The sequence below is a fragment of the Nyctereutes procyonoides genome, unplaced genomic scaffold (assembly GCF_905146905.1).
Source record: "Nyctereutes procyonoides isolate TBG_1078 unplaced genomic scaffold, NYPRO_anot_genome, whole genome shotgun sequence".
NCBI lineage: Eukaryota > Metazoa > Chordata > Mammalia > Carnivora > Canidae > Nyctereutes > Nyctereutes procyonoides.
In genome coordinates, this window is record NW_026575134.1 from 12619818 (window position 1) to 12647031 (window position 27214).

At 41.5% G+C, this 27214-nt stretch overlaps 1 protein-coding gene across 1 annotated transcript; it reads left to right on the forward strand.

Moving 5' to 3' along the window:
- Positions 1–645: 645 nt before the first annotated feature.
- Positions 646–26341, forward strand: SLC26A3 (solute carrier family 26 member 3). Its single transcript, XM_055301132.1, has 20 exons — positions 646–776; positions 1456–1595; positions 2825–2935; positions 3197–3369; positions 4908–5072; positions 6922–7074; positions 7498–7580; positions 11184–11331; positions 11435–11548; positions 11664–11741; positions 15452–15547; positions 16847–16953; positions 18078–18147; positions 18277–18369; positions 20101–20196; positions 20777–21010; positions 22318–22372; positions 23768–23910; positions 24030–24095; positions 25862–26341. The coding sequence occupies exons 1-20, from the start codon at positions 646–648 to the stop codon at positions 25883–25885; spliced, it is 2280 nt and encodes a 759-aa protein (XP_055157107.1). The 3' UTR covers positions 25886–26341.
- The last annotated feature ends 873 nt before the right edge of the window (positions 26342–27214 follow it).

Below are 27214 nucleotides of genomic sequence, written 5' to 3' on the forward strand. Positions count from 1 at the left end.
TCGCGCAATAGTTTCCTCAACTATACATTAGAAAACTCTCCTAGAAACAATAGAAAAATAAATGGGCAAGATCCTTGAGGATCACAGATTTCAAGCATTTCCTAGGTCTTCACAAAAATTCAGCTGGGGAAATGGAACAGTCTTGACTGCCGTGAAGAGGCAATGAGTAGATTTTAAATTTAATCTGTCCCAGGACTCCAATGCCATCACCTTGGAAACGTATCTAAGAAAAAAATTAAATTCTTTTCTTAATAAGATCTCACCTTACAAGTTTAAAAAAAAATGCACTCCCTGATTAATAAGCTGAGTCCATCTCTATTGCTTTTTGGTGATCTTTTAGGAATAAATAATAAAAGCCCTTGTTTACTTACCCAAAGGAGCTGTGTCCAGCTCCTTGGAGTCAAAAGTGATATCACTGTCTCAAAACACAATCTAGGTCCCTTAATCCTGCCTCTTTTGATCTCAAAAGGTGGTAACATTCAGTTCGGAGATCACTCATCTGTAAATTGCATCACATTATCTCCGAGTTATTTAAGAAGCAAGCTCTGTTTGGTTTCAGGCATTTGAACCTGCTAAAGGCAAGAAGAAGGTTTGCCACATAGTTCCAAAGGTCTTCCTCTCAACGCAGCCGTCTGAGAAAGCAAAATGATCGAACCCATTGGGAATCAGTACGTGGTAGCCAGGCCGGTGTACTCTGCAAATGCTTTCGGGGAAGAGCACAAGAAGAAACAGAGACATCACAAGACCTTTCTGGATCATCTCAAAGTGTGTTGTAGGTAAGCTATTTTTTAAGGTAGGAGGGTATGAGGAGTAAGTAAAGCACTTGCTTCTAACTTTCCAAGCTCTCCTTTTGGCGTTAGCCCACAGCCTTCAGGGTCTTCTTATCTTTGGTTTCCAAATCTCCTACTGCCTGCCAGAGCTGGAAAGGAAACCTCTAAAATGAACACTGTTTCAGCTCTCAGCACCATCTTTCCATATGCAAGCACTAATAAATGAGGGCAGAGGAAAACTCTCAACTGAAATGTTATAAAATCCAAGGTGAGGATGACAGATAAGCTCTAATATGACTGAAGACAATCAGCATTTTTCTTAAAAAAAAAAAGGAAGAAAGAAAAGGGGAAAAAAGGAAAAGAAAAGAAAGAAAAGGTAGAGAAAAGAAAATCCTTTGGCAGTGACCGGGGGGAGTCAGTATGGGTAAGGAGGCGAGGGTTAGTGGGAAGGGTATGGAAAGTGGTGATTCGTTCTTTTTTTTTTTTTAATTCAATTTACCAGCATATAGTATAACACCCAATGCTCATCTCATCATGTGCCCTCTTTAATGCCCATCACCCAGTTACCTCATCCCCCCCATTCATTCTTGAATATGGTATGATCTTTACTGATTTTCCACTAGAATTAGGTGCCAAAGTTAAAATTTGGTATGATTTAACTGAGTGTGGCTTTCAATGTTTTCAGCTGTTCCACACAGAAGGCCAAGAAAATTGCCCTGTCTTTGTTTCCCATAGCATCTTGGTTACCAGCCTACCAGATAAAAGAATGGCTACTCAGTGACATTGTTTCTGGAATCAGCACAGGGCTGGTAGCTGTCCTGCAAGGTAACTTTTTTTTTTTTTTTTTTTTACTGAGAGATAGTTCCTATATCAATATAATTCATTCTTTAAATGTATAAAATTCAGTGTTCTCTGACATATTCACAAGGTTTGCAACCATCACCATGTATCCAGTTCAAGGACATTTTTACCACCAGCACCATCCCTACACCCACTTGTCCATTAGCAGTCACTTTTCCATTACATCCATCCATCTCCCTGGCGACAACTTCCTGTTTCTATTGATTTGCCTATTCCGGGCATTTCATATAAAACAGAATCACAGACCATGCGGTGCTTTGTGTCTGGCTTCTTCCCCTTAGCATCATGTTTGCAAGGTGCATCCATGTTGCAGCAGGTGGGTAGTTCACCTCTTTCCAAGATGACTGCTACCATTCTACAGTGTGGATAGACCATGCTTTGTTTATCCATTCATCAGCTGATGGACATTTGGGTTGTTTTCACTTTGTAGCTATTAGGAATACTGTTGTTATGAGCCCTTGAGTACAAGTTCTCGTATGAACCTGTATCTCAGTTCTCCTGGGTATATACCTAGTGTAATTGCGGTCACATGGTACCCCACTAGCAACATATAAGGGCTCAAATTTCTCCACCACCTTGTGAACACTTGCTATTATCTGCCTTCCTTATGGTAGTCATCCTAGTGAGTCCAAAATGGATCTCATTGTGGTTTTGATTTTTATTTCCCTGATGTCTAATGATGTCCAACATCTTTTCAAGTGCTTACTGGCAATTTATATATCCCTGGAGAAATGAATCTTTCACACATTTTAAAATTAGGTTGTTTTCTTTTTATTGTTGTCCTTTGTCCAAGATACAACTTGCAAAAAGTTTCTCCTCTTCTGTGGGTTGTCATTTCACTTTCTTGATAGTAATCTTTGAGGGACATATTTTAAAATTTTAATGGAGCTCGGTTTATATTTTTAATTTTATGTTTTTATGTTTTAATTTAAATTATGTTTTAAATTTTTAAATTTTAATTATGTTGGTGTCATGCTAAGAAACCATTGCCTAATCCAAGGTCATGAAGACTTACACCTATGTCTTCTTCCAAGAGTTTTATGATTTTAGCTCCTATATTTACATCTTTGATCTATTTGAATTAATAAAGTAACTTATTTTTAAGGTACAATCTGAAACACTTGAAGAACTCAATGAGGACTTTTATGATTCCCCTTACATGAAATAAGGACCCTGATGCTGTGTATTTACAGGTTTAGCGTTTGCTCTGTTGGTTACCGTCCCCCCAAGCTATGGATTATATGCGGCCTTTTTCCCAGTTATAGTCTACTTTTTCTTGGGCACTTCTAGACACATCTCTGTGGGTAAGTGAATTTATTACTTCCATTACCCACACACTACCAATTCTAAGTTGTGCATAATCCAGGACAGCAGATATAGTTTATTGTAAGAATTAGGACTAGGTAAAATTAAAAAAAAAAAAAAAGAATTGGGAATAGGGGGTGGGGCAAGGGAAGGAGGGTGGAGCTACAGGTGACAGTCTTTTTATTCTCTACATTATGGTTAAAAGACAATTGTGCTTCAGGAAGACATATATTGACTACAATGCATCCTCTGTTAATTAGGTCCATTTCCAGTTCTGAGTATGATGGTGGGAGCAGTAGTTGTGAGATTAACCCCAACGGCCAGTACAGCTGCTCTGGAAATCTCTAATAGTTCAATGAGTAATGATTCCTCAACCAATGAGTATAAAGTGATGGTAGCTGCAACGGTCACAATCCTTTCTGGAATCATTCAGGTGAGCGCTTTCTTGTGTCATCAGCCCTCCCCTCACTGCTTGTCCTCACTGGTACACATCTTTCTGTCCTGTCTACTTCCTGCCACCCCTCCCCACTCTTCCCTTGGCTTGCCTTCCTCTCTCAGGGGCCCACAGGACATTAGAAAGGCCACTCACCACAACCAGAAGTGGAGGAGCAGACCCACATTGCATAGATGAGCACACGTGGAACTAGAGAGAAGGAGAAATGGGAAGAGGGAGGCACCAGGGGTGAGGAACGAAATGCTGAAGTCAATAAAATACTTAGAATTAATAGAGGCACTAAACATAATTGTCTGCAAGTAATAGTGACACTGGTATCTTTGGAACTTTTTTCTTTCTGATAGCTCGGGGCCTGTAATCTAGTTGAACTATCTGGGGTTTAGCACCTTGAACTGTCCATATCAAAGATTTCAGGAAAGCTGAAGAGGATTATGGAGGGGCAAAAGCCTCCCTCCCAAGCCACACCCCTGACACCATTGATCGTGAATAGTAAATAGTGAACAGTGAAAATGTCATGGATTCCTCAAGATGTTGGCTAAGTTTTTGATGAGTGGTATTATTGGTTAAGACCATTCCTTAAAAAAAAAAAAAAAAAAAAAAGACCATTCCTTAAAGAAAGAGGAAGTCAATTTAAACAGGGACATTGGGGATCCCTGGGTGGCTCAGCGGTTTAGCACCTGCCTTGGGCCCAGGGTGTGATCCTGGAGTCCCAGGATGGGATCCCGCATCAGGCTCCCTGCATGGAGCCTGTTTCTCTCTCTCTCTCTCTCTCTCTCTCTCTCTCTCTCTCTCTCATAAATAAATAAAATCTTTAAAGAAAAAAAATAAACAAGGACATTAATGTGTGTCCAACTGACAGAAGATATGACCGGTGCTTCTCTGAATCCAGTGACTTAGCACATCCACGGCTCTGGCTGCATTCCAGAGACACTATGGAAAGGCAATCCAGGGATTCAAGGGAAGGAAAGTCTGTCCATGCACTTTACCGCTAAATCCTGATGATGCTTTGGGGGGATTAATCACTTTGGCCCCCAGTTAAAACCAAGCACTTCTGAGGTTCAGTACACAGTCATGTGCTTCTTAACGAAAGTCAAGCAACTCATTTGAGAGAATATGAACGGATGCTCACCCATAAATGCCATAGTAGCCAGAAAGTCACTTAAAATAACATGGGACAATTTATGAGGGCTGATGCTGGTAAGATATATGGGAGAGTCTTCCAAAGATACAGCACCTTAGAGGACAGGAGGGGAGGAATAATCTTGGTATTTCTTGGGGTGTATTAGGCTTATATGCTATGTGAACACTGTGACATTCCACCTTGGGGGCAGGATGGGGGAGGGAAGGAGAAGGAGCAACCCAGACCCCAAAATATTCTGGGAGGCAAGGACACCTGCTCCTTTGAGACATTTACATAGAGGCTGAACCTTTACATTTGAATCATTTCAATTGCTGGTCCTCTAGTTGCTGGAGTGCACCTATAACACTACCAAAGGCCTTCGCCCTTCTCTTTCCAGCTGCTCATGGGTGTCCTGCGGATCGGGTTCGTGGTCATCTATCTATCCGAATCCCTCATCAGTGGCTTCACCACAGCTGCGGCTGTGCATGTTCTGGTTTCCCAGCTCAAATTCATGCTTCAGCTGACAGTTCCAGCACACACGGATCCATTTTCAATTTTCAAAGTAAGTAGTCCTTTTGCCTAGAAAATTTCGAAATACATGAAAGATACCATCCTCATTTTGGAAGAGCTTTCTTCTAATGTTTTCAACGTGGGGCTTCCCAACTATTTCCCAGAAATCAACAGGTTGTGAAATTTAGTCACATTAACAAAAAAATCAGTGACCCAAAGAAGTACACTGAATATCAACCACACCTACCATCCGGCTAATTCGAACAATGCAAATTAAGCATCACGTCTCTGAGATTTGACTCTTAAGCATTATTTAAAAGAAACAAATTGAAGTTCACTATTAAAGGCTTTACTATCCTGTCCCATTATTCAAAAATCTCCTCAAAATCTTATTGTGAAAGAAATGTGCCAACTGAGTGATAGTTTCCCTATTTCTAAAAAGCAGGCCTTGTTCTTTTAAAAGTGAGGTTCTTCTGACTCTTTTATGGTTCCCTGTTTATAAAGCAAAAGGAAATTAGCCAAAATGTAAATAGGACAGTGGTTCTTCCCTCTTCCAGAGGATGTGCTGCAGAACGACAGTGTTCGTAGTGCTTCTGACTTTGAGTTCCCTCTTTTTGTCTTGCTGAGTCTAGCTAAAGGTTAGCCTGTTTTATTTTTCTTTTTCAAAAATCAGTTCTTAGTTTCATTGATCTTCTCTATTGTCCTTTTAGTCTCTATATCATTAATTTCCACTCTGATCTTTGTTATCTCCTTCCTTTTATCAATTTCAAACTTATTGGTGCTTCTATCAAGACAGTCTTTGAGAATTGAGACAGCGTTTGCTCCATATCAGAACCAACACTCTCTTACTCCCATCCAGAGCTAGTCTAGAAGTGGAGTGTTCAAGGAACAATCTGAGATCCAGTTTGGGCCTACTGGAGCTATCAGATCCCATGGATATGGAATCCAACTAGCTTCAAAAATTAAGATCATAAACAGTGTACCATTAGCCAGGAAACAAATTTCCGAAAGTGGCACAGAGAATAAACTAAGAACTGTGAAAGGTATTAACCTAAAAAAATAAAAATAAAGGCCGGGAATTAAGGAGATACATGCTAAGAAAATTATCAGGGAACAGAGGTTATTCTCTGGATAAAGCAATGATGCTGACTGTAAAATAATGGCCCACGAGACTTAAGAGCAGGAGACACCAGTTGTAAATATGTGAAAAGTATCCAGGGAATTTTCACACCAGCCAAGGAGATTCCCAGTAAAAATGCCAAAAGCAACTCTAAACGAACGTGGTGCCAGTGCTGTGCTCACTTACCCTTCTCATCTCTCCATGTTAGCGTCTACAATTCCTCATTCATGGTCAACATGCACAGAATAATCACTCTTCCATCTATGTCAGTCCTTCTTGCCTCAAAGTTTCTTTTAATCTGTTTGGAAATTATCAAGTATTGCATCCAAATTATACATTGATAGAGCACTTGGGGAAAAAACACAAATGAATAAACGAACAAACAAAATGTAGAATCGGACCTATAAATACAGAGAACAAACTGATGGTTGCCAGAGGGGTGAGGGGGTGGGGGGTTTGGGCAAAGTGGGTACAGGGGAGTGGGAGATACAGTCCAGTTATAGAATAAATATGTCACGGTAATAAAGGCACAGCATAGGGGGTATAGTCAATGACATGGTGATAGACTAGCATGGTGACATATGGTAGCTACACTTGTGATGAGCACAGCATAACGTCTAGAGATGTCGAATCACTATATTGTACGCCTGAAACTAATATTGTGTGTCAACTATACTCAAATGGGGGTGGGGAGAGGTCATAAAAAGTAAAAACAAAAGAGATTCTTAAAAAAAAAGAAAAAAATATAGCACTTGGCTGTTTTTGGCTTTTATAATTTTAGGTACTGAGTTCCGTATTCACACAAATAGAGAAGACTAATATTGCAGACCTTGTGACATCCTTGATTATCCTCCTGGTTGTTTTTGTGGTTAAAGAAATAAATCAGCGCTACAAAGCCAAACTTCCAGTGCCCATCCCCATTGAACTCATCATGGTAACTGATCGTCTTAAGACTTTCTTTCATAATTCACTAGTCTCCTGTTTCTATGTCACAAACCCTTCACCACTTGCAAATCAGGAAGTTTTAGTGGGGCGGATGCCATCTCTGCAGTTTCTGGGTGTGAGATTTAGCATGGCTTTCTCTTTGTACTGAATTAATGACTTCCCCTGGTGACTTGAGGTTCATCCTCTCCACTTGCGATGAGGACGGGCGCAGAGAACAAGGCCTCAGGGAGATTGGCAGACCCCTCAGGGCTGCGGTCCCTAACTCTGGGCTGTGGTCCTTAACTCTGGTGGCACAGGAGAATGGCCTCAGGACTTTTTTCAAGAGTAGCAAAGCCTGGGCTTGAGATTCTGATCTAAGAAGACTGCGAGTTACATCTCAAATTTCTAACTTGGGCAATTTGCAACTTTGCAGACTGTGATCGCAACAGGTGTGTCCTATGGCTTTGACTTCGAAAACAGGTTTAAGGTGGCTGTGGTTGGGGAGATGAACAGAGGGTAAGTGTGTCTTTCTGACGGCGTCTCCAAGCACTGACTAGACAGGGAGCAGTAGCTGGGGAGGACCGCAAGCTGAAATGCAACCATCCAGCCCAGATCCCTCCCTGCCTCTTGGGAGGACCAGGAAGGTGCTACTCCCTTTCTAGAAAGGAGCCACAAAGGCTCTGCAGTTCTTACTATCAGAAAGTCTGTCCCTGTAGAAGAACATACCAACCAGATGAGCAGGGATTCACAGGCAGGTAAAAGCGAAGCAAAGTTAAAAAAAAAAAAGTCAAACCTGCTTCTCTTCATAAAAAAGGAACCAAATGAAACCAGATTTCCTTGTCCATAAATTACTATAAACAATATGTAGTGTTTTGTTTGAGGTGATCCGAGCCAAGTTCTGACAGTTCAAAAGAGACACAGAAGGAATACCCGTAGCCCACTGCTTGAACAATCCGGATAAGCACGCTCTGTCCTTCCTCGTGACCAAATTCAAAACAAGGCCAGGGCGACATTGAACACTGCAGAAGGATGGGACGTCCGGTTCATGCAAGGACTTTGAAAATGCATTGATTGCACTGCATTTATGGGATTGAGGAGAGATACCCAGTTTTGTGCTTTCTTCTCTCCGTCCTCAGAGCAGAGCATCAATTTCTTCCAATTTGCTTACCAAGGACAGGTTGTGTTCCTATTTTTTTTTCAAGATTTTATTTATTTATTCATGAGAGACACAGAGAGAGAGAGAGAGAGAGAGAGAGAGGCAGAGACACAGGCAGAGGGAGAAGCAGGCTCCATGCAGGGAGCCCCACATGGGACTCGATCCCCAGTCTCCAGGATCAGGCCCTGGGCTGAAGGTGGCGCTAAACTGCTGAGCCACTGGGCTGCCCTGTGTTCCTGTTTAAAACAAACAAACAAAAGACCTCCCTCCCTCCCTCCCCCTGCTTAAGGAATATTTGAGAATTCCAGGAACCAGCATTTAAATGCATCATTGACTTTAACCAATTCTTTTAAAAAGCGAATATATGTCTTTTGAAAGCAAAAATACTTTGATCAGCAGATATTCATTTGTTACACTTAATGAATCTCAAGCACCACTTTTCATTTAAAAGGTTTTTAAATAGGAATTAGTCTGGAAAAAAAAAAAGGAATTGGTCTGAAACTGAAACACTATTTCTGGGATTTCTCTCCACCCTGCAACCTGCAAATGATTACACTTTATTTAAAAAGTCTTAGGAGACATAAACTACATAGATAGACACAGATAGGTAGATATAAAAGAGGATCTTACTCGAAGGATTTTGTAAATAAAACATAAACATAAGATTACTGGGTTACAATCTTAGAGACTTTACTTACTTTTTTGGGGTTAAATAAATCTTGAATGTCAAGGGACCTCTCTTCACAGTGTTTGCGGGGTGGGGAAGGAGTAACTCACATTTATCACATTTATCAGTCATTACACTCCCACAGAGAGTGTAGCCTGGTAGGCAAGCTCACCTGTTCTGGAGGCAGAGTGCCCGGACTTAATTCTGAGTTACTTCTTGATCTTGGGCAAATAACTAAACTCTATGCCTCCGTGTCCTTGGCTATAAAAAGGGGCTAAACATAGTAGCTATCACATTGGGTTCTTGTAAGGATCAAGTGTGTCCATACAAGCAACATGCATACTTAAGCACCTGCCCCTGCAATAACCGTTCACACGGCCTTATTACTAAGTTAGCATCTAAATTAGATACTAGGCTCTTTAGATGCTTTTTCCACTCCAGTTTTGTCTGGGTGACTATTGAGTGGGCATTTTAAATTTCTGATGAACACCAATAGAATATAACTGGAATTCTTGCTAATCTGCTAAGATATGACACTTTGGAAGTGATTTTGTGAAGTCACACCCAGGGCTGAAGGAAAGTGATCATTGAAACAGTAAAGGAGACATGAGGACACATTCAGATTCCAGAGGGATCCTGCTATAATAATAGCTATAGGCACTGCTATAATAATTAGCTATAATAATAGCTAATAGGCACTTCATACTCTTACAATGTGTAAAGAATATTCATGTTCATAATTTTATTTGACACACACACAAGTTATGAAGAAAAGAAAATGAGTGTTATTATCTTCCCTTTACAAATGAGGACACTGGCTCGGGGGGCGGGGGGGGGGGCGGCGGCAAGTAGCAGAGCCAGGAAATGAATCCTAATCTTCAGATGGTAAATCTCCATCACACTTCTCTGTCCATGGTATTTAGAGGTTAGAAATAAAGAATAACAGCAGGTTTCTAGTTAATGTGGTATCAAAAGCAAATTTGAATTGTATCATCAGTTTTGGATTTAGTTTTTTAGAAAACAAGATTCCAAGCTACCCTTCTGGTTCGTGGTACTGCTTCAAAAGCTATAAATATATTGACACATATTCATAAAAACATGAACAGCGATTAAGAAAGAGTTGAACGGATCCAATAAACTCACTCTCAATAAAACTTAGGTCAGAAACACATGTCTACAGGAAGGAACTGAACATTTCAGTAAATTGATGTTGACTCAGAGATACTTGTACCTTTTATGACACAGTAAATATCATTTAACTGTCCTAGCTTCGTGGGGCATAAACACAGAAGGATCTTCTGAGTTGAATGTTTCCCTGACACTGTGTCACTGTAAATGCCCTTCTCCATCAGGGCCTCAGTTGTCTCCAGCAGTACTATGGAACCCAGGGCAGAGTCCAAGGCCTGTCTGTTTGCTAAGGGTTTTTCATGGAAGGTATTGCTATCAATGGAGGGAAGACTTTCTCGCTTCCCTTGTCTTTAATTGTGTTTGCTCAAAGACCTTCATCCATGGCTAACTGTTGGAGGGATTGTGGGTGATGCTTTTCAGCCCAGTGTAACAATACAAGTGGGATCTAAGACATTTTGCTTGAAGCTTACAGGGATATACGTGTACATTAAAACGTGGCTATACTAGCAAAATATCAGATGCACCGCTATCATGGGATTGGACTTACATTCTTGTATTAAATTCAGGCAGCATTGCTTTTCAACAATAAGATAACAGATTCCAAAGTTTGCAGTGGTGCTAAATTCTTGCTAGTCATGCTTCAAAGTGAGACAAAACTCAGCCTAGACTGCGTTCACTCATTGATTTGCCCAACAATTATTGACCACCTGATGTACACCATGAAGAGTGCTCAGTCCTGCTCATAGAACAATGAAGTAGTCACAGTCCCTGCTTTATGTCTGGGTGGAGTTGGGGGGTGGGGTGGAGTGCGGGAGGGATCCCAAAGGGAGCCATGCAGAGCTGGAGAAGCACAGAGAATACACCTAACTGACTCTGGTGGTGAGGGAAGACTTTCTAGAAGGAGGGCTGAGGATGAGGAGAATGGTTCAGGCAGAAGGAACAGCAAATAAGCTTCCAATGCCCTTGAGAAACAAACAAACAAACAAAAGCTTGGTGTGGCTGAAGCGCAAATTCTAGGAAATGATAGTGATTGAACAGGAGTGGGGGTGGGAAGAGATAGATCAGGGACCTTGCCAAGGGTTTGGGGTTTTCCTGAGGGTAAGTGAATGCCAACTGAAGGTTTATTAGCAGGTTGGTGATGTTCAAACTTGCTCCATTTCCTTTTCAGATTTAAGTCTCCCATCACACCTGACACACAGATTTTGCAAGAGACCATTGGGGACAGCTTCGGCATTGCGATCGTTGGCTTTGCAGTGGCCTTCTCGGTGGCCAGTGTCTATTCCCTCAAATACGATTATCCGATAGATGGCAATCAGGTAAGTTTACAGCCCATGCTGGGTCTCATCAGGCACCTTATTTTGTGTGCATCATACCAACAATGCCACTTCTAAAAAAAATTCCTCTCTGTTCTCCTGCCAGGAGTTAATAGCCTTGGGATTGAGTAACATACTCGGTGGATCATTCAAAGGCTTCGCTTCGAGTACTGCCCTCTCCAGATCAGGGGTTCAGGAGAGCACTGGAGGCAAAACACAGGTAGGTCAGCCTTGTTGTGGCAGAGAGGGCCAAGGGCCATCCTGGTGTTGGGATGGGTGACTCTGAGCCTGGGTGGAAAGTCGATTTTGTGATGAGAATCTTTTCGTCTCTACAGATTGCTGGGATTCTCTCTGCGGTCATCGTGCTGATTGTCATCTTAGCCCTTGGATTTCTTCTGGAACCTCTACAAAAGGTAGGGCCCGTCTCTCTTTGGGTATTCTCTCTCTCTCTCTCTCTCTCTCTGCTTCTGGCGATGAATCAAGGACCCTGGTTCTTAAGCTCTGGAAACACAAACTAAACAGGAAAGGAGGGAACTGCAAATTCTCCAGTACTCTTCCTAGCCAATAGCCCTGGGCCAAAAAACCTTTTTTCCCCTGACAGCATTTTATGAATGCCCCAACTCCCTTATCTATTCTACTCTCCACCTGTTTGTAACCCCCAAAATAATTAATGTTTAGACAGAAAGACACCCCAGCACTGTAGCTTCAAAGTGAATTGAGGGAAGTGGAAATCTCCTAAAGGTTGAAGTAATGAGGGCCCCTATCAAGTTCAGAGAGTGGTGCTAGCAGCCTCACAACCCGTCCTTAGGAATCCACCCTGCAGCTCCCAGAGTTTGGTTGGACTCCTAGACCTATGCTGTCAGATTGCAGGATGCACCAAACGCCACTCACAGACCTCACACTGTCACCCTCTTGCTCCTTTGTCCAGGTCTCCTGAACCATGATTTTAGAGGTTTTGGGTTCATGCTTTGTAAACTACTACAGCACCCAGATTAAAGAAATAAATCAAATTTACCTAATTATAATTAAAATTAAATAAAGCAGACCCTGGAAAACAAAGGATCTTTAGGAAACATGGTAAATACCTTGTTCTGGTGCTACACGGGGCACTGGCTCTCAAGTCCTATAGACCTGCTTCTGATCCGGGCTGTGTCACATTTTCTCTGTGTCCTCTTAGGCAAATTACTTAACCTCTGAACCTCAAGTTCTCCATTTGTTAAATAGGCAGGGAAACAGTGCCCACCTCACAGAGTCACTGCAAGAACTAAATGAAATATTGCACACAAAGGACTTAGTCCAGGGCCCAGGACAAGCACCTTGATAAAGGTAGCCATTATTATTAATATTATTATTATATTGTTATTATTCTACAAATATTATATTACACTTCTCACTACAAAGGACACAGAGATAGGACATGAGCCCACAGTGTTTCTTGGTTGATATCTAGGCCTTTTTCCTGGATGGTTGGTAGCTGGAAAGTGAATCTAGTCCCAGGTTTCTGGACTAACAGTGAGGTCATCCCAGAGAGCCTCAGTGACCAGATCTGTCTTGAAGCAATGAAGAGTACCTTTTGCCGAGAATATGAGTTCTCCACAGGGTAACCTACTGATTTCCAAAAGAATAGCATAGGAGGAATCAAGGAATCACCACCAAAGAAATAGAATACTGTCTATCTCAGTAAAAATAAGTGCACACACAACCCCCCATTACAGAACTCTGCCCAATGGTGCTTCTTCCCAGTGTGCACTTGGGCTCTCCCTTGCCCGTGTTGAGTTGGAGAACCTCAAGAAGTAATTGCCGGTTAAAATCCCCTCTCTCTCATGAATAAACCAGACCCAGGGACATTGTCCATGATGTGAATCAAAGCCCTTTGACAAAGGATCCATGTGATGAGTTCTTAGAGCATTGTATCTGCAATACCTGTTTGACCGGGATAGCTGGTTTGCTTCTCTTTATCATGTGAACTATGCAAAATAACCCACAATAATAGCTAATGATAAATGTCTCCTGGGTGCTGATTAAGCATCAGCAGTTCTCAGCACTTTTTTTTAAAGATTTTATTTATTTGAGAGAGGGCGCCAGTGGGAGGGGCAGAGGGAAAGGGGGAGAGAGAATCTCAAGCAGACTCCCCGCTGAGCATGGAGCCCAACTTGGGGCTCTATCCCAGGACCCTGAGATCACAATATGAGCTGAAACCAAGAGTCAGATGCTTCACTCACTGTGCCACCGAGGTGCCCCAGTTCTTAGCATTTTATATGTATTTAATCCTTTCCATCAAATTCAGTTTGGAGACCTGGTTCCTGATAAAATGATCTCCCTTTTCCTTTCTATGGCTTCTCAGTGCTCTGTAATCTGTACTCTTAATGGGCTCTGTTGTGTCTGTATTTCAATGACAAATTTTCAAAATTGCTGTCCCTGTGGAACACTGACCAGGTGAGAAAAAAAATGCCTAATGAAAAGAGAAATGGTATGCCTCTTCTGCGGGTGGCACCTGACATATTTTGTACCCAAGTCCCCCAACGGAGGAGACATAGTGTACAGATTCCTGTGAACGCCTCGCCCAGCCACCACAGCAGGGACATCTTATGATAGCAGTAGTACGTTATCAAAACCAGTACAGTGACTCTGGTACCGTACTGTCAACTAGATTACAGACTCCACCCAGTTTTCAGCATTTTGTAACTGGCGTTCATTTGTTAACCATTGTTTAACCAGTTAACCATTGCTAAACTGGCGATTTCCTTTTCAATGTCATGGAGACCGAATATAGTCTTCTAAACAATGGCCTCTCTTCTTGCAGTAGGTAAGATTAATTGGTGAGATATTAAATTATAAATGTCACTTGTGAAAACCCCAAGTGCCCAGATCAGTTAAACTATCTTTGAGATATGCAAAGAAAAACTGTGTTGGGCTTTTCCTGGTACACCACGCACGAAAGTAGTCAGTATACGGATTCCACAGTCTGTTCACAATGAACAACAGCTTGAACCGAGGGTAGGTGTTGGGAGCATGTTCCGACCATGGTGTTAAAATCCAAATAAGAAAAAAGAGCATATTTGGCAATTCAGCACTTTTCACCAGGACTATCATATTCCTGCAAGACACATGATCTCAGTCTGGCACGTGAAGAAGCAAGCCCGAAGTGTTGCTGGGGCAGAGCTGAGATTATCACCCAGATTATTCGTAGTGACTCTACTAAGCAGTTGTAACAACAGCAGGGCTTCTTAAAAAAGGTTGTGGTGCCGGGTGGTTAGGACTGGCTGGAGATACTCATTAGCACACCCACTCATTCACTGAATGGGTAGTAAACCCAACCTCTGTGCATTCACCATGCTAGGTCTGGGGAGGTAGCAGGGAACGAGACAGATACGGTGCATGCTGCGTCACAGAGCCTGCCTCAAATCTTTGCTGACTTCTCTGTGCTCTTCAGCTTCCTCTTTAAAGATGGTTGGATGTTGGGTGCCCGGGTGGCTCAGCTGGTTGGTGACTTGATTTCGGCTCAGAACCCCATCTCAGGGTCGTGAGATCGAGCCAAGTGTGGAGCTCCACGTCGGGCTCCACACTCAGCCCTGAGTCTGCTTGAGATTCTCTCCATCTCCCTTCACTCCTCCTCCCCACTCGCACACTTGCATTCTCTCTCTTTCTCAAAGAAAGAAAGAAAGAAAACCTTTTTGGAAAAAATGGTTGAGTGCTGATCATCCTCAAAGATTTGAACTATGAGTACCCCAAGCTCCCCAAGTTTTTTTTTTTTAACAAAGAGCAATCCCTTCTCCCCACCTCCAACAGATAAACACACATTGGACTATCTGTGATTGGGAAACATTTATTTCAGGCATAGATTTTAAGATCTGACTGTCTCTGTCCCCAGGTACAGGCTGGTAAGTGCTTTCCTCTATCCGTAGCATGTCACTGTCACTGTAGTGGAGACGAGGTCATGGTGGGAATGGGTCAGAGTCCCAGTTCTGGGTGTCTTTCACAGCCCTGTACACTAGAAAAGGGTGTGTTCTGGGATAGGCTTTGAGGCCCTCTAAAGGACACACTTATCTCCAACCTTCACCTTTGCGTCTATAGAGCTTATTTGGTTATCTTTAAGTACATCTGCTGTTTATGTCTTCTGCAGTCTGTCCTGGCAGCTCTAGCGCTTGGGAACTTGAAGGGAATGCTGATGCAGTTCACAGAGATACGAAGGCTCTGGCGGAAGGATAAGTATGATTGTGTGAGTAAAGGCATTGATACTGAGAGATGGGGAAATCAGAACAACGTCCTGATGCTGAAGTGAAATGCATATTCATATTGTAAACCAAGTGAAATTTTGTTTCTATATTTTCTATTCAAACAATCTGAGTTTATTTCATTTGCAATTTTTTAAAAGATTTATTTACTTGAGAGAGAGCACGTGTGCTCATGCATGCATGGAGGGGGGCCGAGGGACAGGGGAACCTTAAGAAGACCCCCCCACTGAGGGCACCTGGGTGGCTCAGTGCTTACCATCTGCCTTTGGCTTAGGGAGTGATCCCGGATTCCTGGGATCAAGTCCCACATCGGGCTCCCCACAAGGAGCCTGCTTCTCCCTCTGCCTATGTCTCTGCCTCTCTCTGTGTCTCTCTTGAATAAATAAATTTAAGAAGACCCCACGCTGAGCACAGAGCCTGACTCAGGGCTCCATCTTATCACCATGAGCTCCCCTTTCAGAGTGGGATCAAGAATCCAAGATTTACCAACTGCGCCACCCAGGTGCCCCTTTATTTGCTATTTTTAAACTGCAAACTTAATGATTGTTCTCTGGGATTTTAACATGAAAGAATGAGCCACTTGCAAGTAGGAGATGCTCCATGAAACACTAGTAGGATACAGTTGCTTCTGTTCTTCATTGCTTCAGATGTTAGTTTCTAGAGAATCTGTGCAGCATTTATATTCTGAACATTCCTTTTGGAAATAGTCTGTGAAGGCTCCCCTTCTCTTGACATGCCTTGCTATGAGATCCAGAGTCCATAATTTTATCAGGACCAAAGTCTGGGGCATAAAAGTATTGTTAACATAGCCTACGGTACTTAACAAGCATGAAGTAATCAGCTATACTCGGTTTATTTTTGTTCCCGATAGATAATTGTTGGGGATTTTAACACCCTTCTGACATGCTAAAATTTGCATACAGGTAGTAGCCATTTACTATATCAGACTACAAGGAAGAAATTAGTATAAGCCCTGCTGATTAATTTGCTGATTTTAACCAACAGTTGGTTCTGCAGTTGTAGCTGTGCCAGATGGACTCAATCATTTCCTTAATTGGGTCAGGGATGGGAATGAAACGCACACACTCTCTCTTTGGACTTTTACAAATATTTGCTTGTGTTTCTGTGGCTCTGAAACGACCTCTCGAGGCAGGTCCCTTGTTCCGTACACTTCCAACCTCTGTTTTGGTTCTAGAAGTTCATGTTTTCTCAAAGCTCTGAACCTAAGACACCATAGTTGAGTCAGAGTAAATTGTAGCACATGTGTCATCTTCTTTTTACAGCTAATTTGGATCATGACCTTCATCTTTGCCATCGTCCTGGGACTTGGTTTAGGCCTGGCAGCTAGCGTGGCTTTTCAGCTCCTCACCATTGTATTCAGGACCCAATTGTGAGTGTTCATCATGCTTGCATCCTTGTGGACGCAGACCTGCCTCTGGAAGGGGATAAAATGTGTCACTGATTGAGGGGAAAGTAGTGTGGTTGACAGGCATGCACATCTGGCCAGTGTGGTCCTCACGTTGCTCACCTCAAGGCCCGAAGGGCAATAGGATGCCCTGACCTCAGAGCATCAGCCCAGGTCCCACCAGCTGCTGGTCTGTTCCCTGCTTTGCCATCAATTCAGAGAAATCATATAAATTGTGGGGTCTGTTTGCCCAGCTGTAAACTGGAAGTCATTGCCCTCTGAGCAGGCTTGATGTCTTTGCCTTAGACTCACCAGAGGTGGAAATGTGTTACAGAGAAGATGGTGGGATTCTCCATGTCTAGTGGAGGGCTGTTTCTCTTTATGGGTTGCTAGAGTGCCCTCCCATCTAAAAACAGGGGACTGGACTAGAGAATTTTTCAAAGGCCCCTGTCATCTGAAAAGTCCACGAAACCCAATGAGCTTTCCTGATTCTTAACATCCAGTCCAAACACCTTCCTGATTCTTAAATATCTGCCATTTAATGTCACCACCATGTGGTCACTCAGCCTGTGTTGGATGACATGGTGTGACAGAGAAGTAGGCTTCTTGGCTGCTCAGGAGTTCTAGAACAGAAGGCAAGATAAAGTTAATCCCTGGCTGATGGAAGACAATTATGTTGAAATGCTCCTGCTCTCTTGGATTCATTTGTTTTCATTCATCTCTTGGGGATCCAGCAATCCACAAGAGACAAACCTTGTGGTCATAGGCAAAACATTGACACTTCTCCATCCCCCCGTCTGTACAGCTGGGTAACCATATCTGTCTAGTTCACTGGATAACTGTGATATTTGAAACCCAAACAGCAAGAGCATATGGAAGCACTTTGTGAACTGGAAGGTGGTGAATGGGAGGCACTGTTCTGGGGGGGGGGGGGGGAGGAAAAGTGAAACAAGGTGTTTGCCCTCCATGGTGTCTAATGGCATGATGATTCCCCAGCCTTTAGATTTTGAAAACGAGCCTGCCTTGATATGCTAAGGAAAGTCCGTGTGAACCTTGGGGGCCTAACAAACATGCTTGAGTGACTCACTTGGTGTCAATTTTCCCTACAGTCCAAAATGCACCACACTGGCTAACGTCGGAAGGAGCAACATCTATAAGAATAAGAAAGATTACCCTGATGTAAGGAAGATCCGTTTTTTTTTTTTGTTGTTGTTTTTTGTTTTGTTTTGTTTTGTTTTACTTTGACTTGCTGAAAGATATTAATATGCGTCCAATGGGCTTGTCTCAAATTACTTCTCTGCCCTACAGATGTATGAGCCGGAAGGGGTGAAGATCTTCAGGTGTCCATCCCCCATCTACTTTGCAAACATTCATTTCTTCAAACAGAAACTTATCAATGCTGTAAGGTTTGAAGTTACTTTTTTTTTTTTGTAATTCCAAGGAATATATAGGAATGAAATGTTTGCTCTGTAACCAGAGGGTCATTGATGTCACATGTGTTGAAGCCATATTGTGTTAGTGCTTTTCTGTCTCAAGTTTTAGAGCAGGTGAAACTACCTTATAAGGGGTCTCTTAGTATGTTGGGAAATAAGGCCGTTTGGATGAGGTCCAATACAGAGTTACCATTTATCAAATTCTGCTGTAGAGTGAAAGGACTTACCACAGGATTTGGGGTTGCTGGGTTTTTTAGTAGATAGTACCCTACAGATTTTCTTTGGGCATCAACTTCAGAAACAACAAGCGAGTACTTACTATTTGGCTGTCACTGAATATATTCAGGATAGTAAATAAATATTTGGGATAAGATTGACAATGAATAAACATAACATAAATGAAATTTAACATCAAAGAAGAGCTGAGTGTCCCTGATGGGCTGAAGAGAGGATGACAAAGAAACAGTTTTTAAGGTCAAGAAACAAAAGTTCAGCACTTACTCTTGAACATGCCTTTTGGTCTGCTCTGCCTTTTGCATACAGCTCCTGCCTTCAGCCCTATTATTCTTACTTTCGTAGCATCAGATATTTTTCTACCCAGCTTTCTTTTTTTTTTTTTTTAATGGTATTATAGGGACGCCTGGGTAGCTCAGCAGTTGAGCGTCTGCCTTTGGCTCAGGGTGTGATCCTGGATTCCTGGGATAGAGTCCCATGTCGGGTTCCCTGCAGGGAGCCTGCTTCTCCCTCTGCCTGTGTCTCTGTCTCTGTCTGTCTCTGTCTCTGTGTGTGTGTGTGTGTGTGTGTCTCATGAATAAATAAAATCTTAAAAAATAAAATGGTATTATATTGCATATATGGCTTTATATACTGTTTTTCATTTAAACTAGTATCTTCCATCTAACAACATTTTTCTTTTTTTGGTTAAGGATTTCTTTTTTTCTTACATAATGTGATTCTCCTTATTTATGTCTTTGGAGTTAAATATTGCATCAGCAAGACCACATTTGTTTTGAAAAGGAGAAAATGCAGGCTGTCCTCAGATCAAATACTAAAATTAAAAAACAAAATCATATAATAGATACCATAAAATGCAATTATATAAAGCTTAATAGGATGAAAATTAAATAGAAGCAGAGTACTAATTAAATGCCATCATATCCAATAAATAGAAAGTAAATAGAGTCCCCTAAGAATTTCATAGGCCTGGGGCATCCCTGGGTGGCTTAGCGGTTTAGTGCCTGCCTTCAGCCCAGGGCGTGATCCTGGAGTCCTACGATCGAGTGCCACGTCGGGCTCCCTGCATGGAGTCTGCTTCTCCCTCTGCCTGTGTCTCTGCCTCTCTCTGTGTCTCTCATGAATAAATAAATTAAAAATCTTTAAAAAAAAAAAGAATTTCATAGGCCAAAAACACACACAGATTTAAGGAAAGTTTAGACCTATTGATGGATGATTTATAGACAAACCCTGGGTGGCACAGAGGTTTTGGGATGTTGGTAATGGCACACAGGCTGAGCAGACCGAAGTCGTTGGCACAATGTCATCACTGTCATTGTTTGAACCACATTTTAAATCTTATTACAAATATCTTTATTATGTGCCCCAGTCCCAACTCATCCCATGTAGTTATTAGAATTCTGCTATAGAATATTCAAGGAACATCATATTCCGCACTCTTGTAATACAGCAATGGATTTTTCAGGTTGGCTTCAATCCACTACGAATTCTACGCAAGCGCAACAAGGCTTTGAAAAAAATCCGGAAGCTGCAGAAGAAAGGCCTGCTGCAAATGACACCAGTAAGTTTCTTTTAAAAAAAAAAAAAAAAAAAACAGGAAAAAGTATATTTTTATATTTAACCACAAGTGAGTTACTCCAACTATGCACTGATTCATGGAATGGACTGTGTATACGTCTGACAGTTTATATGACCAAAATAGCACTTTGGCAAAAATCTTCTAGGCCTCCTTAGTTTTTCCTAAGCACCTCTTTAGTCCTGTGAGACTCGGATGGTTTCCTGGGGATGAAACCAGTAAGTTTCATGACCACATTTATGGGTATTACATTATACATTTTATATTATATATTATATTATATTATATTATATTAATTATAAGATATAGGTTCCGTTTCTTTAAGTGAAAAGCCAGATTAACAAGGTATGCCATGTGCCAATTAATGTTGTATTTTTAAATAGTGTCTTTGAGGGTCTCCTCAAAATTCTTGTTTTCCTGGCAAAATGTTGAATCTCCAAAGGAAAAGTCCTTGCTTGACCTAACTTTGAATCTGTGCTTCAGAAACTCACTGGTTATTTTTGACATATGCAATGTTCTTTTCTTGGCCAGAGTTAGCATGCATATTTATTGTCCTCTCTTGCAGAAAGGACTCATATGTACCCATGATGGCTTTAAAGATTCTGATGATGAGCTGGACAACAACGAGATAGAAGAACTGGATCAGCCCATCAACACCACCGACCTGCCCTTCCAGATAGACTGGAATGCCGATCTTCCTCTCAACATTATGGTCCCTAAAGTCAGCCTGCATAGCCTTATTCTCGACTTTTCAGCAGTGTCATTTCTTGACGTTTCTTCAATGAGGGGTCTCAAAACGGTAATTTCTTTTTTTCTTAATGAAAACAACCCATCAGTGGCCAAAGGTAAAAAGTTATGTTTGCAGGAAGATGCTCCTTTAGATACTATACACTTAAGTAGTAGTAAATCCGAATCTGGGGCTATTCCATGCAGAGAGTGGGAGTGAGGTGGGTGTGTTCAGGGAGCACTTTAAAAGAGCATGTCCCGGGATTGGCATATAATTTTGAAAACAGCTGCACCCATATTTCCAATGTATGATGAACCTGCCACACTACACAACTACACCCACACCCCTACCAAATTCCAGTTCTGCAGGCCCTTCAGATCCTTGTGGGCATTGTATCTACATTGTCCTGAAATGCAGAATATTTGGGAAGGTCCTGGACAAAAATGGAATAGTGGATTCTTTTGTTCTGTCCTTATCCATTATAGACTGATGACATTTCAGTGGGATGTATAAAATCTGTTTCCCACCTCTCCCCATCACCCCTACCCCCACCAAAAGAGTAGCTATGGGAAAGAATCAACGTGCCCTGTGATTTAAAAACAGGACTAAAACTTTCAGGTTGGATTCTGTTTCCTTTCCATGGTTCTGTCAGCATTGTCTAAAATAAATTTGTTTCCAAGAGATGCAGAAACACATGTAGAGAAAATTGTAATTATTCCACACTTACCCCTCTTTTTCTTGGTGGTTCACAGAAATCTGCCTAAGAGTTGAGCTAAGATAAGATCTATTAAACATGGGTAAACTGGATACAAAATTAGAAAATTGAATCAATTTCATTTCCTTCAGACTTAAAAAAAATCTTAACATCACAGAACTCTCAAAACTGCTTGCTTTTCCTTTTCTTTCTCCATTTTCGTGTTCATTTTAGCTTTGTGCACACATACACGGAAAATTTGTTTTTTGATCCTAACAAAATAGCACAAAGGACAGGGACTCTGTTTCCTTAGAGCCCTTATTCTTAGTTCAGTGCCTACTAGAGGTTCAGTGTTTGCTGATGATGACAATGATTCTAATGATCAGCTGAAACGATTAATAGCATTAGCTACTTTTCTTACCTTATATGACCTCACTCACATCACTACTGGTATTTATTCCTAGCCTAGGACCTGGAAAACACATAAAGATTCATTGGCATTAGCTACATATCCGGTCACTGTGGACAGGAATAATGAACAATTTATAAGCTGTAGGTAGGGTTTGGGTTTTTTCTTCTTCTGTGTAGCTAGAAAGTTTTGGCCAGGGTCATTCCATAAAGGATTCCTTCATGTTTCTGACAAATGTAACTGTTCCCTAAGGAAGATCTATTTTCTTTTTAACAGATTTTGCAAGAATTTATCAGGATCAACGTAGATGTGTATATTGTTGGAAGTGATGGTAAGTTGTTTTTATGTTCTGACAATTACTTCAGGCTTATGGCCAACTCTCAGTGTAGACAGCCTCTCCAAAGAATGGGTCTTATGATCACCAAAAAGGTAGCCAAGCAGATAGAAATCCCTAAGGATAGCATCTTTATATTTTAGTTGTATTGATATGTAATTAAATTAATTTTATGGGGCACCTGGGTTGCTCAGTGGTTGAGCATCTGCCTTTTGCTCAGATCCTGGTCCCGGGGACCTGAGATCAAATCCTGCATCGGCTCCCCACGGGGAGCCTGCTCCTCCCTCTCCCAATGTCTCTGCTTTTCTGTGTGTGTCTCTCAAGAACAAATAAATTCTTTAAAAAAAATTAACTTTACAATTTGAAACCTTTTAATAGACAGCCAAAGAGTGAATATGTACTCATTTTTAACTCTAATCTTCCTGATAAGATATCATGGCCACTATTTTAAGAACTAAGAAAGCGTTAAAGGGATGCTTGGGTAGCTCAGCAGTTGGGCGTCTTCCTTCGGCTCAGAGGGTGATTCCAGAGTCCCAGGATCGAGTCCCACGTTGGACTCCCTGCATGGAGCCTGCTTCTCCCTCTGCCTGTGTCTCCGCCTCTCTCTGTGTCTCTCATGAATAATAAATAAAATCTTAAAAAAAACGTTAAAGAAAAAAGATCAAATCGCTTCCTGCCTTTTCCTTTTGTTACTATAGGAATATATACATGTTCTATTTTCCTTGAGGGCAAGTTTCATCCACCTAATTTATCTCTCGAACCTTCATATTACTCAGCCAGGGCCCTGCACAGAGCACCCATGAGGTAATTTTTGGTTGAGTGATCTGCACAAACAAGTGCTGGTTAGTTCCTACAAGAAGGGGGTTCCTCAAAGATAACTGGACGGGTAATGCAGGGTGCCAAGGAAGGTGATTTCTGAAGGAACATGGCAGCTTTGGGAGAAAATGCACTACAGTAAGTGACTGGCAAATAATAGGTCCAACAATCCCGAGCCAGAGCATGTCACTGGCCTATGAGCATATGTCCCAATTTTGAATTAGCCACGCTTTGCTGCTCTAATCATTAGCCAGGGAGATTAACTCACTAGACTCTTGCCTAAAGGAAAATGGATTTTCTTCTGAGAAGTACTAAAAGTTTTCCTCATTTGAATCTTTTTCCTTCTTTCTTTTTACATGAGGGGAGTAAATGTATAGTTTTTATTAGAAAGGTATCCTTTTATTCCAGAAAACACCATAGTAATGGCACACTGGAATTGTGCCATTGCAATCCCCAAACACCCCACCAAATGTCAATGAACTGCATGGTTGCAAATAGAAATTCAAATCTCCAGTGTCAAGAAGAAAACTGTGGCCAGTTACTTCTTCCTGTTATCCTTTCTTTCCCTCTCTTCAGACGATTTCATTGAGAAGCTTGCACGGTGTGAATTTTTTGACGATGAAGTCAAGGACTCAATCTTTTTCTTAACAATCCATGATGCTGTTTTGCACATTTGGATGAAGAGGGACTACGGCGTTTCAAAGTTTAATTCCAGCCAGGTACCCGCTCTTTGGTGACTTTCACATTTATATAAAAACCATCTGTGCTTAAAATTCCCTTTCTTCTTCAACATTAAAAAAAAAATTCCTAATCCGTAATTCCATTCTGGTTTTCTCAGGAAAAAGAAATGAAATTTGATTTCACCATAAACACAAACGGAGGATTACGTAATCGGGAATGTCAGGTAAGATTCTTCAACAGGTTTAGCTTTATCTAGACATCACAACAAGAAACTGAGAGGCAGTGAAGCCTCTGCAGCATGCTGCAGAAAGCCCAGGATCTGTTTGAGCCTCTGTGCTTCTTCCTTAGAAATGGAAGCGAGGCCAGTTTTCCCAGGGACTTTGGGGGAAAATAAACTCAGATCGGTACAAAAAAGAATAGAAAATAGTGATATACGAGGTCTCTATTGATGCAATATTGAGCAGAGAGAGATCGATCTCTTTATGTTTTCAAAGTCCTTACAGCCAAGATCTTAAACTACTCTTGTAATAATCCTTGAGGCAGAGAAAGTATTGCTATTTGCACTTACAGATCAGTTAATGCTGATGCTGAGAAGCTAATACGGGCTCTGGCTTCCCAGGTGCATGGGGAAGTCCCCAGCACAGGGCCTAGCCCAAGCATGACAGTGAAGTTCCTCTCTTCCCTTACTAGGAAGATTTGCCATGTTCATTTAACTGGATAGTTCTATTTCATTTTAGAACACTCATTTCTAGACTATTAAGCCCTTTAAGGGAATGCCTCCAGTTTGGGAAAATCAGAGTCACAAATCAAATTTGGTATCTGCTATAGGTCAGGTACATGGTAGATGCAATACATTCATTATCTCATCCTTACAACAATATGCAAGGAAGATATCTTCATTTCGTAAATGAAATTAGGAAGGGCTCAGAGAACTTAATTAATTTGCTTAAGATCATGCACCAAAGAGACAGCAACAGGATTTGAAGCGAGATCTGGGCTCTATTCTCTATGCTACACTGGCTCTATCCTTTGGTGAAAGACTAAAGGAATCGGGGATCCTGAGAAAGAACCTAATGATCGTCTTCAAGTACAGGAGGTGGCTGATGGTATTTCTCTTATTTGAAGAGAGGTTTGAGAAGAAAAGAAAACAGGAATTTAGATTAGAAATGAAGCAGTATATGGCCTAAGATAACCCTGGACCATTATTAAAAGTTATGCCAAATAGGAAAAGTTCAATGAGAAAGCCATTCCAGAAGTTAGAGAGGCCCGAGCTCATTCTCAAAAAGCACTGGTCATGTTTCTAACCAGCCGTGTTTCCAGGGCTGGATTCTAGAGAAGCCCACAAGTGGCACCTCACCTGAGCCCCCTAATAGGAGCGCCTTACTAGAAAGCCTCTCCCCAGTACTTGGATTCGGAACTGTCACCAAGTTGTAAAGGATAAAGTGTAGAAACAGAACTTAACACCTACTGGGTCTGATCAAAGCTTCAGAAGCAACCGTCTCACAGGGTGTAGTCAGGACCATCCTGTACCTGTTGCCCCATGTTAAAACGAGAAAATGAACCACAAAAATCGAACACCAACTCCTTACTACATTAGTTAGAGGTAAGATAAATGAGGCCACCAGTGGTGATTCACATAAAAGCTGAACGTGCCTGGCCGCGCACAGAGCCCCCTGGAGTTCCTGTGGCCCCTAAAACAGGTGAAGGAGTGGATTGCTGCAACCACTGAATTGTTCTTTCGATGAAGCTAACTCAGGCCTCTGAAGGAGACACTTCCCTCACACCACGGTCTATGTTAGGCAAGTAGCGAGGGAAGGTATGTGATCATTAAAATTCAAGATGAAAATTTTGTGGATGACTCTGGTAAGTTCTAGGTCTTGATTTTAATAAGATGGACCACATTTGCTCTTTTGGAGTACAAGATATGGTTATTGAAAGGGACAGAAAATAATGAATCTTTTAAGACCAGAACTTTCTATCTTCTTCCAGATACCAGCTGAAACGAAATTCTAGTCAAAATCCATGCAGACGGATCCTCACCTGTCATCCAAAGAACAACTTTATACCCAGGAAGTTATTGATAAGTTCATACGTTGTATGAAGAATACTTTTACTTGACAAAATTATGTTTCAAACTTTGGAACGAGATTGTTCTAGCGTGGTATATTTTTCACATGTCTAGTATAAAATTATGTAAATACCCTTAATTTTATATCTTGTAGATTTATCAAGGGAAGAAAATTTTTTGTTTATATGTATTTTTATAGCACCGACAGATTCCCATCCAAGTCATGACCTTCACGCACAGGTTTCGCCGTGTATTTACACCACTGTTTTGAATCTTGTAATTTATAAAGTTCATACTGATACATTTTCATTTTTAAAAATTCCATTGTGGGGCGCTTGGGTGGCTCAGTGATTGAGCATCTGCCTTCAGCTCAGGGCGTGACCCCCGGGTCCCGGGATCGAGTCCCGCACCGGGCCCCCAGCAGGGAGCCTGCTTTTCCCTCTGCCTGTGTCTCTGCCTCTCTGTGTCTCTCATGAATAAATACATAAAATCTAAAAAAAAAATCCATTGTACAATGGATATGTCTTGTTTTGTTAAATTTCTTGTTAGCTTTCTGAAATACACCTGCCCGTGGGTACCTTTGAGGTGGTCTGGCTGGAAACCTGCCACCTGAGAATCCTCTGAAACCTGGAACCCCTGCAATGACACTTAACTTTGCCCAGTTTATGATCATCACTGTAGCCTTCTAGTGCATCCAACAACCTCCTATCCAGATCTGGGCACCAACTTTCTAATGCCATATCTGTAACCATAACTAGCTTTTGAGGCAAGCCCTTTCTTCAGGGTAGTATGAAAATTGTATAAGGTAATGAAGATATAAAATGGAAAAGCAAGAAGGTGAAAAGCAAAGAGAAAACATGATGTGTAACCAGTTCTTCCTGGTCGTAGAGGAAAGAAAAGATAGCAGGACAAAGCACGACTCTTCTTCACAGCTGGTGATTATTTGTAACTCACAGCTCGAGAGCTCAGTTTAGCTGGAGCATGCGTCTTGGCACACATGCTTCTCTCTTTTTTTTTTTTTTTGCTGGCATTGTTCTAAGTGCAAATTGTATTTATTTTATGTAATAGAGAATTTTGTGACTTTGTAAAAAATAATTTTGTCAATGGGAAAAGTCCCAGTGGTTTTAGATCTCATCTCTAAGGGTTTCCTTCTATCCTTTATTAGCGTCTTGACTGAATCCATTAGACTTCAAATCAATTACAGGAAGGTGAAACAAAGGTACTGACACAGCTACTCTTAAAAACCAGAAGATAAGCACTCTTTGAAGAAACAG